The sequence below is a fragment of the Prinia subflava genome, chromosome 1, assembly GCF_021018805.1.
Source record: "Prinia subflava isolate CZ2003 ecotype Zambia chromosome 1, Cam_Psub_1.2, whole genome shotgun sequence".
Taxonomy (NCBI): Eukaryota; Metazoa; Chordata; class Aves; order Passeriformes; family Cisticolidae; genus Prinia; species Prinia subflava.
Window position 1 is genome coordinate 47,286,513 of NC_086247.1, and position 18,880 is coordinate 47,305,392.

General features: G+C 40.0%; 1 protein-coding gene across 1 annotated transcript; it reads right to left on the reverse strand.

Annotated features, from left to right (window-relative positions):
- Positions 1-121: 121 nt before the first annotated feature.
- On the reverse strand, positions 122-16,444 carry RMC1 (regulator of MON1-CCZ1). Its single transcript, XM_063395404.1, has 20 exons — positions 16,183-16,444; positions 13,473-13,549; positions 12,429-12,513; positions 12,008-12,064; positions 10,825-10,911; positions 9,475-9,615; positions 7,777-7,880; positions 7,225-7,314; positions 6,477-6,582; positions 5,100-5,211; positions 4,037-4,081; positions 3,598-3,651; positions 3,159-3,287; positions 2,715-2,821; positions 1,900-2,019; positions 1,657-1,734; positions 1,394-1,498; positions 1,240-1,308; positions 867-1,092; positions 122-323 (listed from the first exon to the last, which is right to left on the reverse strand). The coding sequence occupies exons 1-20, from the start codon at positions 16,393-16,395 to the stop codon at positions 244-246; spliced, it is 2,085 nt and encodes a 694-aa protein (XP_063251474.1). The 5' UTR covers positions 16,396-16,444; the 3' UTR covers positions 122-243.
- Between the last annotated feature and the right edge of the window lie 2,436 nt (positions 16,445-18,880).

Below are 18,880 nucleotides of genomic sequence, written 5' to 3' on the forward strand. Positions count from 1 at the left end.
TGTCAATGAAATTGGGGTGATGTGTATGAGAATGGACTGCTCAACCACTGACACTAATTTTAAATGCAGGTCAATGCAATTTTTGTCTCTATTTTTAGAGGGAAGCCATCACAAGTTGTAATATTTTTAGTACTATTTGCCAAAATGTCTTGTATATACTTTATTATAAAATAGCAATTTTGTAGTTCAAAAATCTACTTAAATGCAATAAATTAAGTTTATACATTTCAGTGGAAGAGTCTTTCAGAATGTTGTGGGTTTCATGAGAGCTTGTTCTCCAAAAACTTGTTTGAAGAAGGTGACATGTTCTTCACAGTGCTCACCTAAGGGAGACAAAAGTCCATGTTCACTTTACAACTCAAACCAATAACCAAGATTGTGTAGTTTCACTTACTGATACTAATTCTTATCTTTAATGCATTTGAGTACTGGCAGAACAGAAAGCACTGGAATACTGAGGTATTTCCAGTCTTTGACTGGTATTCTCGAGGTGAAGCAGATGTTTGATCTAGTTCCTGGATCTAACCAGCAAATTCACAGCCATGAGAGCCCTTTGCTGTCAAGATACAAGAACATGGGGTGGGATTCTGTGTCTACAGAATGTCTGCTGCTTACATGTTGCTGGTGTAAGTGATGTCTAGAGAGGCTGGCCTAGGCAGTTTGGCTTGGCTTTTCAAGAAAGAACTGTAGCATAAAACAATGGAACTGTGCTGGAACTGTGCTTAAAGGTGAGTATAAAATACCGGCTAAAATGTGCCAGGAGTTTATCACCTGATACAGACTCAACTGGATTGGAAGTAAAACTAAGTGAAGTCTTAGTTGTGTTTGCACAATGGAATATCTTGGTCAAACTGCTTATTGTGTACCTGGTGTGAAGCTGGGGTTTCCTCGTAACCGCTGGTTTCTTTGCTCAAAGAATCGGAATATGGTGTAGAAAAGCATCTCATCCTCTGCTTGTTTCGCTGCATCCAGGAATTTGCGGGCTGAGATGCTGTCATGTCCTCCAATACCCCTGATGAACCTCAAGGCAGCCAAAACTTGGTGTTTGGACAACAGAACTTCCACTATTTCATCATTTGCTGTAGAAAGTCTCTGTGAAGGCAACCACAGCTGTAAGACAGTGTTTCTAACACATGCAAATGATGGATGCTAGGTAATCACTTCAAGCCTGGTCAGGGAAGCTGTTTGACCAGTCTAACCCTCATGGGCCATGAAGTTACTAGAGTCCGAAATGCTTACTTTTAACATGTCCAGCGAGAGCTGATGGGCAGGAGGGTAAATGCTTTCCAGGGACAGTAAGAGACAAGCCTAGGGCAAAAGTAGAAACAACCTTACAATTCTGAAGACTTCCCACCTCCCTCACTAGCTTATTGGAGCTACTTGTCTTACATACCAAGGGCTTTGAGTCACTGAGCACGTGGTACTGCAGAAACTGATGGAGCATGTAGAACAGGTTGTGTTGAACAAGGGTTTTGATGACCAGCTCATACAAGTAGTGCTGTGAATGTAGGAAGAAGACAATCAAAGGTATGTCTCTATATGTGTTTTTACAGTCTAAAAGTAAAAGATGGAACTTACACATGTGACCAAGACTGGACTAAAACTGCATGCACTTTCATGGAGTGGGGTAATGTACCTAACACCTAAGTGATTTACCTGAACTGCAATCTGGAACTGGTTGAGAGAGCGAATGTATTCCATCAAGACAGCTATAGTGAACTTGTGAGGTGCTTCCTGGACAAAGAAGAAAGTGTTAGGTAGAACTTGCATAGCTTCTGTTAATAACCCCATAAGAATATACTCTAATCCTGACAAAGCATCCTGCAGCCAATTTCAAGCTGTTAACTTAAGTCAGCTGATCTGAGACTGATGCCAAATATGCCCTTAAAATGAACTTACCTTCCTCTCTGTAAAAACAGATAAAACATGTGTGTACATATCAGACTGGTCAATAACCGCTTGAGTGCGGACAGGACGTTTCAGGAGAGGATTACTTCTACTCAGGCCTGTTTCTACCACCTAGGAGACAAAAAAAAGTCTTTTAAAAAGAAAACTCTAGTGTAGTACAGTTCCGAGTCAGTTTCAGTTGTACAGTTTCCTGTTTCAAACACAGCTATAAGCTTATTTTGTTACCAAGGAAATTTGTATCTGTGGTTGAGTTAGATGTATCTTGTTCAGTGGAGCTTTCACATTAAATCTAAAGCTGCTTTTAAAAGTTATATAAATGCAGCTGCTCTTACATACCACAAAGCTAGGAGATTACTACACTGACACAGGCCCTCAGGCTTAGAAGAGTTTCGTGGCTGTACTCTGAGTTGCTGCTTGAATTTGGTACTTCAACAGAAGTAACTGAGATGTGTCAGGACTGCCATGATACAGTGTGCAGCAAAATCAGTGCTTTGGAAACCAAGGTATTAGTTACTGATTCAGAGCTGCTTTTTCAGCTTCTACCTTCTCTGTGCTTTCCAGCACTGGGGGATGTTAACTCCTCACTCTGGAGGTGAGCTGTGCAGCACCTGCTACACAGGTGTCAAGTGCAGGTCTTGGTGCATTTTCCACGGTTCACTTTTACTTGTGAGCCTGAGGCAGTCAGGACCTTTTTGGGTAAGCCCAAATTTCCTAAGTAGAAAGGAGCATGCCTTCACCTTGATGGCACCTGAAAAGCTAACAGCATTGTCCTGTCTCTGTAAGCTGCTATAGCTAACGTGGTTTACCATGGTGTAACTTTGCTCAGCTTCCAAGTACTTCTTATATTCATGATTCAGTTTGTCAAAAACAGTTGCAATCACAGACAGTGATCCTCTTTCTGGCTCACTGAGCACTGAAAAGATAAAAAGAAAAAACTATGAGGAGAAATAACTAGACACCTGAATGTTGCCCTTTTCAAAAGGTGATCTCTATTCTCTACCTAATTTTTAATTTTCAAGGAACACTTTCAATCATGTCAGGTGTATTTGAACTGAAGTGGGGGAAAAGTTGAATTTTTCATGCTCTTAAATTCCTTCAGAATAGTGACTGAGGGTAGTTGAGGCAAATGATGTTCTAAGGACCAAGGCAGCTTCAGAGGTGACCTCAAATCTAAGAACAGCAGAGCTAACTTGGATGAGTATTTACGAATAAGCAGTATTTCAAGATACAGAAAACACACTTGAACTTACTTTGAGAGCATACAGACAGGATAACCATTTTGCATTCTTTTCTTTGGAGAAGGAAATCCATTAGTCTTCCTTTATCTAGCAAGAGGTTAACTACAGGTTCAAGTTTCACCTGAAGACTCCAGAGGTAACCTTGATTTGAAGGAGTGAACAAAGTGAATTGCCTTGTACAGTATAGCCTAGACACACAACACCCTAGACACCCTTAAATAAAAACACATTGAGGTTGTTTATTTGCCTTTCTAAGCCCATATTTTAGAGCAACATTACCCTTGAAAAGTTGTAGCAGAGATAGTTAATCCTCAGTTATCACCACCAAGAGCAGTCAACTCAGCAGATGTACCTAATAAGTCACTTCAGGTTTAAGCTGCTTCCTGCACTGAAAGTGTAAACTAGCCCTCCTGATATTGAATATTGTAGGGTCCAAGAGCTCACCACTTACCTTCACTTGCACTGATGATAATATCAGGTTGAAAGACAATCCAAGAAGAAGAATCTAAATGTTAAGGTTTTAACATTAACATTGATGCTAAACTGTTTCTCCTGAATTTACACTACTGTAGAGAAGCAGATCCAATTAACATATTTTCATTTACTGTCACTTCTGAAGTTTTGAACCATGTTTTTGGAATGACATCTTCAATTTTATGGTGTACCTATTCAATAATTTCATCCACATCTCAAATAATCAGGAATGTGGTATTATACTAGACTGCAACTCTGTGAAAGCATTATGAGGCTATTATGAAGTGTATTATTTTGGCTTGAAGTACATGTGCACAATAAACTGCTCAGTTAAGGAGTCAAAGTAACAAATGTTACCTTCTTCCCTGCTTGTTACATAGAATATGAGGTTCTTTTTGAGAGGATTTAAAGGATACAGAGTTTACACAGAACGGGAGCCTGACTTGTCACAGAAGCTGGGCCTGCAGAAAAAAATAAAATCAGGTGAAGAAGAATAGCAGTCTGGCAGCTCTCCTAAACCAAGTATTTTATACCAAAACGGCAAGTACTGATTGTAACACTCTAGCATTTAGTCAAAAAGAAAGAGCCATTTGTGTAGCCAGATCTACAAAGAAAATTTGACACTGAGAAGGCAAAACATGGTTGTTTTATTTTTCAGCCAAGTGAAATAATGCATGCAAAAATATTCCAGCTCTAGTACTGTAATTCTAAATATGCAGGCTCCATTTGCTGTATTTAAATGCATACTCTTTGAAAGGAAAAGTGGTACATGCTGATCCTAACATTTGTTTAACACAAATCTCCATCTGCAGATTTATCATACTTGCTATCAGATTTTAGAGCTTTTAATGTGCAATCTTTTTTAGAAGCATAGAAGCATTTTAGAAGTACAGAAGCACCTTTCTCTTCTACAAAGAGAACCTCACTGCTTTATCACCTGCTAGTGGAACTATGCTCAGGCTGTTTCTCTACTCCTAGCTCGAGGGTAACTTCCTGTCACACTTCTAGGACTGGAGAACAGAAAGGTAATCCAAGAAGAATGTAAGCATTTAAGTCCTAACACTGATTGTAGCATGACTTCTAAACTGGTCCCAAACCTGAGCTTGTATTGTCTTTTAGCCTCTAACTTCATAAATCACCCAGTCCTTACTTAAGCCAGAAAAGCATGAAGTGCTTTTGAGCACCACCCACAAGCTTTGAGAGCCACGGCCAAAGAACTCCCCGAACCCAACACTTTTCAAGTGTAAAAGCAAAGTACTATAGGAAGCATGCACCTTAAAGAGCAACTCTTCTGTAGCTGGCACACATTTGGAACACCAACTTCTGCTCAATTGCTTCTTACCTTCTTCCTTCCTCACCTTCTCAAATATGTACAACTGAAGTATTAGTGACCAGCCTCCTGAAACCTGAAGCACTCCTGTCTGTGAGCTGTTACACTTAAGTACCCCTGCTAAGTGTTAGGTTATTCAGTGGTTCTACCTGCTACGGGTATCTGATAGGGTTGTATTGATCGAGGAGGAAGTACAAACTGATGAATGGTTGTGGACCCATCAAATTCTCCTTTCAGCTTGATGTCAAATATAACTGAAGTCTGTAATTAAAAAGAGGAAGTTAGTATTGATGACTGTGAATCACGCCCCATTTACATGCATTCGGTCTGCTTTTCACATTTCCATCTATTATTCTCTGTTAGCACCATAGAATGGTTGGGGTTGGAAGGGATGTACTGGGGTTGATCAGACTGCTCAAGGCCTCATCCAACCTGGCACTGAACCCTTTCAGCGATGGGGTATCCTGTTCCAGTGTCTCACCACCCTCACTGTAAAAAGCTGCATCCCATCTAAATCTATCTCCCTTTGGTCTAAAACCACTGCCCCTAAAACTGTCACTACATGCTCTAGAATAAAAGTCTCTCTCAGTCTTTCTTGCACAACACATGACTCTGACACTGCATAGTTAAGGATGCTAGAAACTCTGAGGAAAATTGTCTATCTTCCTCTGATACCCTCATACTTGTACCATTCAGTCTTGTTCAACTCAAGTCACTAACACTTCTCCCCAGTATGGAGCACCAGGGAAAGCAGCTTTGCTTCCACTGCCAGTGAAACTCCAATTACTGGTGTCTCCCAAAGGCAAAGTGAGTCATGTTCTCTGGGTTTCTGTAGTCACGTTTATAGCCTGACCAAAATGGTAGCGAGGAAGTGCTCTGGGTTAAATGCTAATGTGTAGAATTGACATGAAATATAACTGAAAAATTAACTAATTCTCCAAATGTGTCCCAGTTCTTGAAGTTGTCCAAGAGAAGATAATACAAGAAGTCCTTTTCCCAAGTTAAGAGCAAAGTACCACTTTAGCTTAACCACTGACCAAGCCCTGCTGCTGGGACTACAGACATGAAGTTTTACCTATGCTACCAGATGCACAAGAAGGTTTGTGTTCATACAAGATTTGGGTCACAGAAACATTATCATTCAAATGTTTGTGATATGATAAGATTCCCAGGATTGATAATTTAGTATCCAATTTAACTCTACCTCTTTGTATTATGCCTTAAAAGTCTACACAGTGCAGCAGCAAAGCATCATAAGGAATTGACAAAAAGAAAAACAGTGTAAGAAAAAAGCAGGCATTACCAGCAGTTCTGATTATATGTTAGCCCATCAGGATAAAAGGATAAATTTGAATTTGAATCTCTTGCATCTCTTACAATGTTATGGTTTTGTTCCTGCAAATACTCTGGCTTTTAGCCAAGCTAAGCCCAAAGGAAAATAATTTCTAAATTAAATTACTAGGTTATTAAAATCAGCCTCTAACTTCTCAAAGTTACAGCAACAACACAAAATAAATAAATCAGACCTCAGTATCCTGATGATGTACTACCACCAAGTTATCCACTACATTCAGTGCAAACTTCCCAGTTCTGTTCAGCTTTAAAATATGTGTCTTCTTACAAGAGCCCTCTCTGTGGAAACAAAGAGAAATGAGAACTGGTCAACAAGCCTGTTTAGACTATAAAAGATGTCTTTTTGTCCTGGTTTTGCTGGGACTCTTTATTTTCTTCCTAGGAACTGGTAGAGTGCTGTATTTTGGATTTAGTATGAGAATAACACTGATAAGACACCAATGTTTTAGTTGTTGCTAAACAGTGCTTACTCTAAGTCAAGGACTTTTTGGTTTCCCATGCTCTGCCAGTGTGCAGGTGTGCAAGAAGCTGGGCCAGGACAGCAGATGTGAACTGGCTAAAGGGATACTCCATACCCTAGGACATCATGCTCGATATATAAAGTAGGGGAAGTTGGCCAGGAGACACACCTCAGTGCTTGGCACAGGCTGGGCTGTGAGCAATTGTTACTGTGTCACTTACTTTTCATGGGTTTTATTCCCTCCTCCACGCACTTTTCATTACTACTACTGGTTTTTACTTTACTTCATTTATTAAACTATTCTTACCTCAACCTATGAGTTTTGACTTTTTCTGATTCTCCTGCCCCTGCCACCAGGAGAGCTGGGGGATCAGCTGGTGGTATTTAGTTGCCAGTTGGGGTTAAACCACAATCCTGGCACAGATGTGAACTGCAACTAACATTCTTCATTCTGCTCTTACCTGGGTAAGTGATAGAGCACTACTTCTGCTCCTGTACTGTTGGAAGTCCTGGAGTGGTGCCTCAAATAGAGAACATAAAGCTGCCCGTATCTAACAAGACAACAGGATTAATGCATTATTTTCAGTTAAGAGCTCTACCAGTCTCTTAAGATAAAATGTTTGTCTCTAAAAGAAGAGATGAGATTACCTAAATCAGGTAATCATTTAATTAAAAGATTAAACAGTACTTGATAAATCACAAAGCATGGCCCATACTCATGCAAGTCAGGATTTGTGAATAATTCCTCTATCAAAATATCAACTAAAAAATGAAACATAATCCAAACTTCCATGGTAATCCAGAACAATTTCATGTAAGACTCCTCCATTTGCTTCCCTTCCCCACCTTGCCCCAAGGGGGTTGTTTAGATGCTTTGTTCAAGGTAGTAACTGAAATGCTTTAAAGCAACAGCACTGCCAAAACAAGAAACAAGTGCAACCATTGTAATGTCCTTGTCTTCTCCCAGCATTCCCAAACCTTCCCCAGAAGGACCTGATGGGTGAGATACCTACATTGTAGCCATAGCAATATCTCTCTCAGAAAGGCTGAGCTTGGATGACTTGGGTGCTGCAGGCAACTCAATTTCAAATTTGGATAGCTTTGACATGGTCCCACCCTGTTAAACAGCAAAACAAGAACTGTCACGACCTGAACCAGCAAAGGATGAGCCGCCTTCGCCCGAACGCTGTATCCCCAGCGCCGCCACGAGGCCAAGGGCGGTCATAGCCCAAAAGAAAGGGGGTTGTGCTTGCTTCCCTAAAAAAACCCCAAGTCATTCTTATCGCACACTTCTGTAACTTCAGAAGCTTTATCGCTCTGAATTTATGATTTCAGCTACAAAAATATTTCTATTTTAATTCAGTCAAGACAAATTTGTATGCAAATCCAATGTACAATTGGTCTGGAGGTCTCAAACAGATTTCTCTTAATTTACTTTCCCTCTTCCAGAAAAGTATACTCTCCAACTCTTAAATAACTGCTTCCCAGGAAGGAGAAAATGTCACTGCCTCCTACCAGTCACAGTGTCCCTTACTTCCTGCCTTATACTTACAGCATATCTCTTCTCCTGCCCTCCTCGCCTGCTTCCGCTCTCCTCTTCCTCTTCTCTATGGAATTCATATTTAAGCAAGTTTTCACAGTTTCCAAAGCTTCTACTGAAATTCACTTCCTGTTCTTACTGATTCATTATTGAGTATGAAGTGTGGATAGTACCTGACTATTTTCTTTGCTAGATCTCAGTTTTCAAGTATTACTTTAGTACAGGACCTTTCTCAGGAGATCTTTAAATATTACCTTCTGAACACAATATAAAAATGATTTAGCTTCAAGCTACAACTTGACACAAAATGTGAAGGAGGGGGAACCATAGCCTAAGTTGTTAAAAAGAAAACTGTGAAAGGCTAGTAGTTTCCTCCCAGCCACCTAAGGGAACATCATTTCAGGATGCAGTACAGACCCTACACAAGATTAACACAAACCAGGAAACCCATGGGAATAAGATGCTTTTTAATCTCTTTCCTTAAACTGCCACTGAAATATTCCTAATCCATTGATAGGAACAAGACAAATGCTGTAGTCCTTTCCTCATTTTTAAAATCACCTGACTGCATCATTAACTGAAAACAGATTCTGGTTTTCACAACACACTTATTCCAAGATATAAAGAAAAATATTTTCCCAGTAAGTGTTGCCCATAGGGAAGAACACCAGAAGAACTACTGTAGACAAAGCACTCTCTGGCTTGGGACAGGGTTGTTTCTTAAGTGCTACCTTTTTTCTTTATATCTTTTTCATCCAGTCATATTTGGAAGGTTATAATTATAACCACAAGACAAAGGCCCTTATGTTTTCTTTATCATACTACAAAGAGCAAATGTTCATATTAAAAGTAAATCATAAATACCTATTTAAGTGGAAAAAAATTTCTTTAAAGACATTCAAGTTGTAAAATATTTAGTTACCACCAATTTTTTCTTTCCTTTCTCAAGGTCAACTGTCCAGCCTTGTCTGGACACACATCTTTCCAAAGAGCATGTAAGAAAGAGTGAATTTCCTAATTCTAAACCATCACCTAAGAGCTACCTTATAGATTTGATATTGTCATACAAGGAAATGAACACATGCACCTCTTGGAAGAAATTCAAGCAACAGAATATTTGGATGAAGAAGCAGTTTAGGAAAAATGAAAAGTTCAGAACATATTCCTTTACCTTGAAATAGAATGGCTGCAGGACATTGCCAAGGACAGTGGTTGAAAGAAGGATAACAGAGCTCTCTGGACAATACATGTACCAATTGACATTAATACTCTGATTCTTCAGAAGCTTTAAGCTTCGTTTCTCTGGCAATACCTGGAAACACAATGTTAGCATCATATTATCACCAGGATTCCAACAACATAAATGGTAATGTACAGGAGCAAGGAATGTTAGGCATGAAACAGTTAAGTGTAAAGACATTTACCATGCTAGAATTAAAAAAAAAACCCAAAAAAACCAACAAAACAGAAACCTGACAATTATCTCTGAGGCCCCACTTTACTGTGTAGCTAAGGAAATAATACACATCAAATCCTAATGAACTCAAAGATGCTGTGTTTTGCCACTCATCCAGATCTAAGTTCTGTGCACAGTGGGGAAAACATCCAGCTTGATACAACCAGTAAAGTTTCATTTAAAAGTTATTCTTATATTCTTGCTGCCTTCGCAAGAATATAAGAATAACTCTCAGCTTCCTTAATCTTTTTTATTTTGAGAACTAAAAATCAACTCTCTAAGGGCTTAAATATCATCTCTTTAAAAAGACACTTGATTTGGTCCTTTTACCTGCAGGGTTGACATTCATAATCCTTTCAGGTGCTAAAGATATATTTTCTCCCTCAATCAGCAGGAAATAATACTGCTTTTTCAGTTACTTTATTTAGTACAAGTTGTTAGAAACAGTAATTGTGAGAAACACTGTGTCTTAGCTCCAGGACTGAAACTATTAGGAAATCCACAACTTTTTTTTTTTTTTAGAAGGTGTTTAAATATCCCTCATCATGAATGTTAGGAAGGGTTATTTATTTATCAGACATCTTTAAAAACACATGCAAAGGAAATTACACATTGCACAGAGGAACTCAATGAGGTCAACAGAGGAGAAAGCTGTGAGTTGCAGAAGGGTACTAGTTAGTCAATTATTAGTTCTTTGCCACATTTTAAGCATTGACACATCTTCCCCAATGCTGATTTGTTTTGCATGAAATGATATTTCACATTAGATTTAAATACTCATTTCCATGCAAGCCAAGAGCATCTCTTAATCTAGAGTTCCCAGAGCTTACTTGAGTACTCCTTTATACAAGGTCTTAAAACCTGTAAGTGATAAATTTTCCCTGCCCTAAAAATGTATTCCTCTTAAAAAAATTCAAAAATTGCAGTCTGCAAACCAAATGGAAGAAATTGTTTTTGCAGCAGTACACTTTCTCAGTTACAGAGCAAGAAAAGAATTCAAATATGCTGTTGCAAATTTACATTTTCAAATCTCTAAGCATGTCCTATGGCAGTTATTTGCATTACCTGATAGAATTCAATTCCTTGATCTGTGATGAAAACGATTTCTGTAGAACTTGTCCAGCAGAATCCTAGAATATTGGCATTCTTTGTCTTTTAACAAACAAGGAAACAAACACTCTTTTACTTGGAAAAATAATTATTCAGGTAAGCTAATATTACTAAATGAAGAACACAAGACCAAAGGCAATTTAGGTATCCAATCTCTGGAGTTAATACTTCTGGTCAACCAGACACCCAGCATGCACCAGTTGCTTTTATAAAGCATTCCCAAACTACACATGAACACAATCACTGTACGGCCTGGATTTTTGGCAGCATGTAAGATTTATAAGTTTATTATACAATCAAATTTCCCTTTTAACCTAGACAAAATTAAGTTTAAAACTAAGTTCTTCTGCTTCAAACTCTACTGCAAATTCAATGAGTTCCTGACATGAAAAGTAGGAAGAGATGTTGAGAGAAACTAAAATCTAAGAGGAAAAATTTGCCTCGACTTCACTCAGAATCTACTACCATTACACTCAGAAGTTTCATTACCATAAAGGTTTTGCTAGAATGGTTTACTTAAACTCACAATCTTAAATAATGAAGCAGACAGTGTTTCAGCCTTAAAGACTACAGGGATAAAAGGATCTGTGCAAATCAGATGTATAAAAATTTACTTTAGCATTCTATTGCCCAAAAACGTAATTTGTTTTAGTTAAAAGTTGGAAAATACCAAACAATGACAATGGTACTTGTTTCTGGTAAATAGTCATCAAAAATTAGAAGGATTATTTTAAAATAGCAAACACAATACGAAAACTAGTAATAGCTTACTAATATTTATTAGTGACATTAGGAAAGAACATCCACATTAACATATCTGGCACTAATATAATCACTGTCCACTGTTTCTGTACCATCAGCACTTTGTCTCTTCTCATTACCAAACCTTGACATTCATTGCCCCCACAGCATTTCTGCTTCCTCTAGGAAACAATTACATTCACAAGACAGGGAAGCTTTTTTCTGGTATTGTTAACACCTGTTTGTTCACTCAATTTCAACAGACAGAAGCGCCTACATATCTCATTTCCTTGATGTCAGAGTTATGAAAGGCACTTCAATTTGTTCTCTAGTAGTTGCTAGCTGAACTGACATGGGAGTTTCATTTAAGCATATAAGCTTGGGACATTTAACTCACCTTACATTCCTGTGTATATTCTAGCTGAGGGCTATCTGGAATAAAATTCAAAAAGTCCTGCAAAAACACCCATTAAGTGTATTAGCAATTATGAAGCACAGATAAGATACATACATAGATACCAAAGAATAGGTATTAGTTTATCAAATTGTTTTGGATGTGATACATATACAGAAGAAAAACCTGACTTATGTTCCACCTCACCCTTGCCAAAGTTGGTTCCCCCTGACACTTTTTCTTTAAATGATACTCCTAGCAAGACAACAATGCTGCCTGCCCAGCCTCTCAGGCTGATGGAGGAATTTTCACTACAGCTATTGTTAGCCAGCAGACTTCTTGAACATTTGTCTCAAAGAATTTTACTCTAGAAGCAGAGGATTTCCAGCTCCAGTTCCCTAGCTGCAGGGTGCAGGTTTCTTACCACACTCTTCAAAGTTCTCTGCACAGCCAGGATCTTGTTCCCCAAGGAAAATTTGATGCACTTCACTTCTCCTTTGTCCTCCATCCTATACAGAAAGAAACAGAAGTTATGGAAATATAATCTAAAATAGTTTCTTAAAGAATATGCCCTAAAAAAAGACAAGGACAGAGAAAAAAGTATAATGCAAATGCTTTTGAATAGAGATTATTACTCTTGCGTGACTAATATATTCAAGACCCAGACTGACAGAAAATGGCAGCTCACTCTTCAGAAGCCCTGAACACATCAATTACAGTGGAACATCAAGAAGTTTACTAAGTACTTTCAGCTCCTTCGGGATTGACAAGTGTAATCAAATAAAAAAATAAAATAAACCCAGCAACTTTCAGGGCAGGCCCTATGCAATATCCAAGAGATCACATTAAACACATCTTGATTACAAATAGCTTCATCCATATTTAGATGGATATGGAATAAAGGAATACTGCCTTACATATGCACAGCAGCGTACAAAGAGCCATCACTCTTAACAGAGACATATATAAAATAGTTCACTGTTGTCATAGTCTGCAAAATGTTTCCACAATAAATGGAAGACATACAAGAAGCCAATTCAGATGAAACAAGGAACAGAATATGAAAAACCTACATCTAGGTTTGGACATTATGCTTGAATGACAGACATCACTTGACCTGGATAAGTTATTGCTCATAGATATTAGTAAAAGTATCTAAGATATGAGGGCATTGTTTAAAACAGAAAGGAAGTAATTGCTGCTGTAGGAATCATTCTCTCAATATGCATAGCATGTTTTAATAAAGGACTGTTATTTAAAAAAAAGAAGCCACAGCCTAATGACCTTTTCCCCCCAGACCATAGGAAGGGAAAAGCATACCCTCTTAATTGCAAGACTATATCTAAGAACAAATCAAAATATGATCACAACTACTTGTAAGTTTTATGCCTGAATTATAATGGATCAGGACTAAGCATCACATAATTTGAAGATTGCATCACTCTATCCCAAGATAAAGGTGCCTTACCTGAAGGAAATGGGATTTCTATCCTCCAAACCTTTGACAACAACTCCTGTAGCTCCACCAGATCGAACAGCAAAAACCTACAAAAAAGTTTAAAACATATATTTAGCTCCTTTGAAGTCATAACCTTCACCTTCTTTCTCTTCTGTAAGCCTCTTATAGAATCTTTTAATTTTTTTATTAGACACAATCTTTGTTCTTCTGCAGATCTGCCAGTTCACACTGAGACAATCTGGAATTCCAAGTGAGAGTTGTGAGATTGCCTGGTACTGCAACAGTCTTGTAGGCATAGTCTTAACTACTGGGCAAGTTAAATCAGTAAAAATCTTTGTAAGCCTTTATCTTGGCTTTGTTTCTTTTATATTTTCCTAAGTCATATACTAGTAAAAGTATCCAAGACATGAGGGCGTTGTTTAAAACAGAAAGGAACTCAGCTTGGGGAGTGGGAAGAGATGTAACTCAATGCCCCAGAGGCCTGATCCTGTCAGAACACGTTATTAAATAGGAATACTTTAATAGTAACCTGTAGGTATTCATGTACCTAAGGAGTTTCAACCAACATGTCCTGGCAATTGAGAATTACTTTAGCTCAACTTCACATATACATGTACAAAACCTGCTAGAGATATGACATGTATTGAGCTGGATTAAAAAAACAAAACAAAACAACAAAAAACCCAAACAAATAAACCACCACCACCACCAAAAAAAAAAACCCAAAAAAACCCCATGCTCTTACAAACTTTACATAGCTTGGAAAAAGAAAGTCAGGCAAATGCCTTATTGGTACTTGTATGTGCAGCAGCACTAGGCACACAGATCAGGGTGATGGGTGATGGGGACACTGTTCTGGAATACCAGTCATGCTGCCAGTCTGCTATGCTCAGGCAGGAAATACAGGTGACAAGATTATAATGCACACCAGTCCACAGCTTTACTAGAATGTTAAATACTTAGTTTAGCTCTTCTTAGTATTATGGAGATAGAAAATGAAGGTAACACTCTCTTAATCTGTGCAAGATGAGAAGATTGCACAGACAGGTCTCTCACCTAAGAAACTGTCATTGAAATGCTAGTTACAAATGATCCAGAGACACACTGGGAATCAAACTATTTTAGATAAGAAGAAAACACAGAGAAATAAATTTACACTGGAAAATATGAATCTTTCAAGTGAGCTCTCAACAACCAGTTTCTATGTAGCTATATCACCTCCACACTATGATACAGTGTCTCCTGACAGGGTATTTCAACTGGCCCTCAAATATAATGATTAATAAAAAGAATTAACTGGAAAGTTGCCCAATGGAAAAGGACCTGAAGGTGCTGGATGACAGCAGCTGAACAAGAGCCAGCTGTGCCCAGGTGGCCAAGAAACCAGTGGCATCATTGCCTGTGTCATCAATAGTGTGGGCAGCAGGACCAGGGCAGTGATTGTCCCTTTGTACTCAGCACTGATGAGGCCACACCTCGAGTGCTGTGTCCAGTTCTGGGCCCCTCAGCTCAGGAAGGACACTGAGGGGCTGGAGCGTGTCCAGAGAAAGACAACGGAGCTGGGGAAGGGTCTGGAGCACAAGTCCTGTGAGCAGTCTGTGGGAGGTGGGTTTGTTTAGCCTGGAGAAAAGGAAACTCAGGGGTGACCTTATTGCTCCCTACAACTCCCTGGAAGAAGGCTGTAGCCAGCTGGGGCTCAGCCTCTTCTCCTGGCAACCAGCAGCTGAACGAGAAGACTTTGCCTTAAGCTGCACTAGGGGAGGTTTAGGTTGGACACTGGGAAAATTTTCTTCCCTGAAAGGGTGATTAGACACTGGAATGGGCTGCCCAGGAAGGTGGTGGAGTTACCATGCCTGGAGGTGTTTTAGGAAAGTCTGAATTTGCCACTCAGTGCCTTGGTTTAGTTGACAAGATGGTGTTTGGTGAAAGGTTGGACTCAGTGAACTCAAGAGACCTTTTCCAACCAAAATGGCTCTGTGATCATTCTGAACAGAGTGCAACAGCAAGCAACACACCCCAGAAATACTGCTCCCTCTCCAAACATGCCCCTGATCATGTCCACACATGGGGCAGTGCATGCCAGCTATATGGGGAAGAAAGCTTGAAGGATCTGACTCCATGAGTTCCGAGGTCAAAGAATGGTTACAGGAACCAGGCAGTGCAATGTATCCACGGCTGTATAAGCCTCAGGACAGCCAGCCTGTGGATCTTCCAGCCGTACTGAGCTGAACTCTCAGGAGCCCATACGGATATTAAGGCCAAGAAACAGCCGCTTGGGTCTGTGCCACGAGGAAAGCTGTAATTCTTCTTCTTTTTTTAATGAACATATTGAATTTCAGGAGTTGAAAGGGGTGTGAAAAATTCAGGGAAATTAAGCTAACAGCAAAGTGACAAAGTTTGCCAGTCATGTGGGGACACTTGGAACAGAAAGGAAAAGTGCTGACTCTGACGAATTCCAGAAAGACCTTACGGCAGTGAGAGTAAGGCAGGTGAAATCCAACCTAATAAGTAGGTAAAGGAAAAACCAAAAATCTACCGCCTCTAGCACGATGACAGGTCCTGAAGGGGAACAACCGAGCTCACGCCCGGCAGCCGAGGGACGGGAGGAAACCAAAGCGGGCAGGGAACCAAAGCCAAGCCGGCGAGCAGCAGCGGCCGGGCCGAGCCCACGAGCCCAGATGCGCAGCCCCGGCCCGCGGCAGGGCCCCGCCGCCCCCACCTGCTTGTTGGCCTCGTCGAAGAACACGCAGTTCACGGGATTCGCCTTCTCGAAGTGCACGGGCCGCGCGCACAGCGCCAGGTAGCAGCCGCCGCCCTCCGCTCGCCCCTCGCCGCCTTCTCCTCCTCCTGCTGCTGCCGCCGCCGCCGCCGCTCCCGCCGCTGGCAGCGCCTCGTCCTCGGCCGGCGGCGGGCGGCTCCCGGCGGCCGCCATTGCCGCCTCCCCGCTCGCGGGCCGCCGCTTCCTGTTTACACTCCCCCGCGCGTGACGCGCGCGCGCCCGCCTTAAAGGCGCCGCGGGCCGGGCCGGGGAGAGCGGGAGCAGAGAGGGGCCCGCGGGTCCGAGCACCGGCGTGTGAGGGGCACCGGTGGGATTAACAAATGAAAACAGAAACCTGGGAAGGCGGGGAAAAACAAACAGCGGGAACGAGCACAGTTACAGTGCAGGGCCACTGGAAATGTTTAGGAGTGCACATATTAGAGGAGGCAAATAAGGGAATTAAGGTGCCAGGGTAAGCTCTGACTCTAACCAGTGTCACCTAGCAGGGCACCGCTCCAGCTGGGAGGATTTATTCTGCTTTTAAAAGCAAAGGAAGAGGACTTTAAAATGGTTAGGCAAGCAAAAACCCTGTCTGTCTTCAGCAAGTGTGGAGGCCACAGCAGCAGGATGGGGCTTTTGGCCCAATCTTTTATCGTGATTTTAAAACCAACCAACCAAAACAAACCCAAAACTTTTATGTGGAAGAAAAAAAGGAAACAACAGCTTCCGAGATCTGCCTTTATTTGTCCACACTTACTGCATCATCACTGGCACTATTGATCCTGCTCCTCCACAGGAAACTACTTTGTAGTGGCTTGTTGTAACACAGTTCAGGAAAAATATTAATAAAGCATTTTGGAGGTCAAAGTCTGGCTTGGTCCTCAGCATTTATGCTGATCATGTATTTTAGTTTGGACAACAACAGAGCAATGGGACTTTTTCTGTTGACGCATTGGCAAATGCCTCAGCTCACTAGCTGTAAGCTCTACATTATGATCTACAAATTGTGTGAGAATATCAATTACATATTTGCTTATTAGCTTAGAAAGGAAAATTTAAAAAGGCGGCGGGGGGGGGAAAGACTAAGATCATAACAATTAAAAAAAATCAGATTAAAATGGTAGCAGAGTTTAGTATGGTAGAAATAAAAATTCAAGTGCCAGATACTAACACTGTATCATGCAAACAACTGTTGGATGACTTGTGACCCAGTCACTCTTCCTGCACTAATTTCACATCAGACTAGAGCCACCAAAGTCACAACTAAGAATTGCAACAAGCTGTTTATCCTGCAGAACGCTCCTGTAATATCAAACAATGCTGTTAACTGGAGATGACAAGTATATCCAAAGCTTTTGAAGTACCTTAAAGTTTGTCATTTTTTACAAAGTAACAAAATTTATTGCTTGTTAGCCAGAAGTTTAGTTAATCCAGCGTGAAAATTTAAGAAATTCTACTGACATTTACCCTTCTCTTACTTCTCTAAAAAACAGCATGGACTTCCTACAACTGAAATAGAAATTGAGGTATCTTTGAGGGGATATCAGCAGACAAGTAAATAAAACTTGAAAGTCATCTGTTAGAAATAAATCTTATTGACCAATTTCAAAAATAAGATTCTATTTGCCCAATAGTAATCCTGCAACCTTTTATTTCAAAGGAGTCCAGAAAAGTGTTTATTTTAGCAAATTCTTGTTTTCAACTACTTGAAAACATGCCCAGGTGTCTTAAAATCAAGGCAGATTCCTGAGCAACTTTTACTGCTGGAAGTGCAAATATATTAATATATAAAATATATAAACCAGTATATATCATATATTTGGGCCCAATAGCTTTAAATTAGACTCAAGGAAAATTGCTTCATTTATTTGGGGTGTGTTTGGGTTTTCAAGCTCGTGCTAGACAGATTTTAGCAAGAAATTAAAAATGACAGTAATAACTGAGGCTTTGGTCCAAGCATAGAGATACAAGCAGGGCCCTATTTCAAAAAGTAACTCAAAAAACACCCTCCCCTCACTTCCTGTTATTTCTGCCTTCTTCCTCTCACTAGATGCAAATAGCTGTAGCAATCAGAATCTTCCTTATACAAGAACATTTTAAGGTTCTTGTTATTAGCAACTGTTAGCATTATTAGCATTAGCAACTGTTCTGAGACTCTTTTTCCCCTAAGAAATGTTAAGAACATTGAAACTAGTTATAAGCCAAGAATAGGACTATAATTTTTTTTTTTTAAAAAAGTCTTCTCCTCTGAAGGAGATCTGGCTACCCTTGACAACAGCAGCTTGTAGTCTTCCTGGAGACATTAGCACTTCCCTAGCAGTACCTAGTCTGTTCTTTCCATGATACCATTATTTTGGGAAACTGTTTCACTGAGAAATTTGGAACAGACTTAAGTATCCAAAAGATACAAGTACTTTCATTTCAAAAGTAAGGGGTAAATGCAAGATACTTGTCTGATTTAGAAAAAGGAAGAGGATCCAAGTGTTGGGATGAAACTGGCCAAAACAAGGTTGTTTACTGTTCATGCAGTACCCACCCAAACAGCCTTTTCTATATTGTTGTAAGGAATTAGTGTAGTCCTATCCTAAGACTGTTCTAGTGAAACACCAAAGATCAATGAGGGCCTCCATGATGCAAAGAACCATGCAAGAAGACCACA

Bases quoted from the DNA above. Each gene is read 5' to 3' on its own strand.
- RMC1 (XM_063395404.1), bottom strand. From the start codon at position 16,395: ATGGCGGCCGCCGGGAGCCGCCCGCCGCCGGCCGAGGACGAGGCGCTG. The intron at 9,616-10,824 runs GTAATGCAAATA...TTGTGTTTCCAG, and splicing joins AAGGAATTGAATTCTATCAG to GTATTGCCAGAGAAACGAAG. The intron at 1,499-1,656 runs GTAAATCACTTA...CTACATTCACAG, and splicing joins AGTTCCAGATTGCAGTTCAG to CACTACTTGTATGAGCTGGT.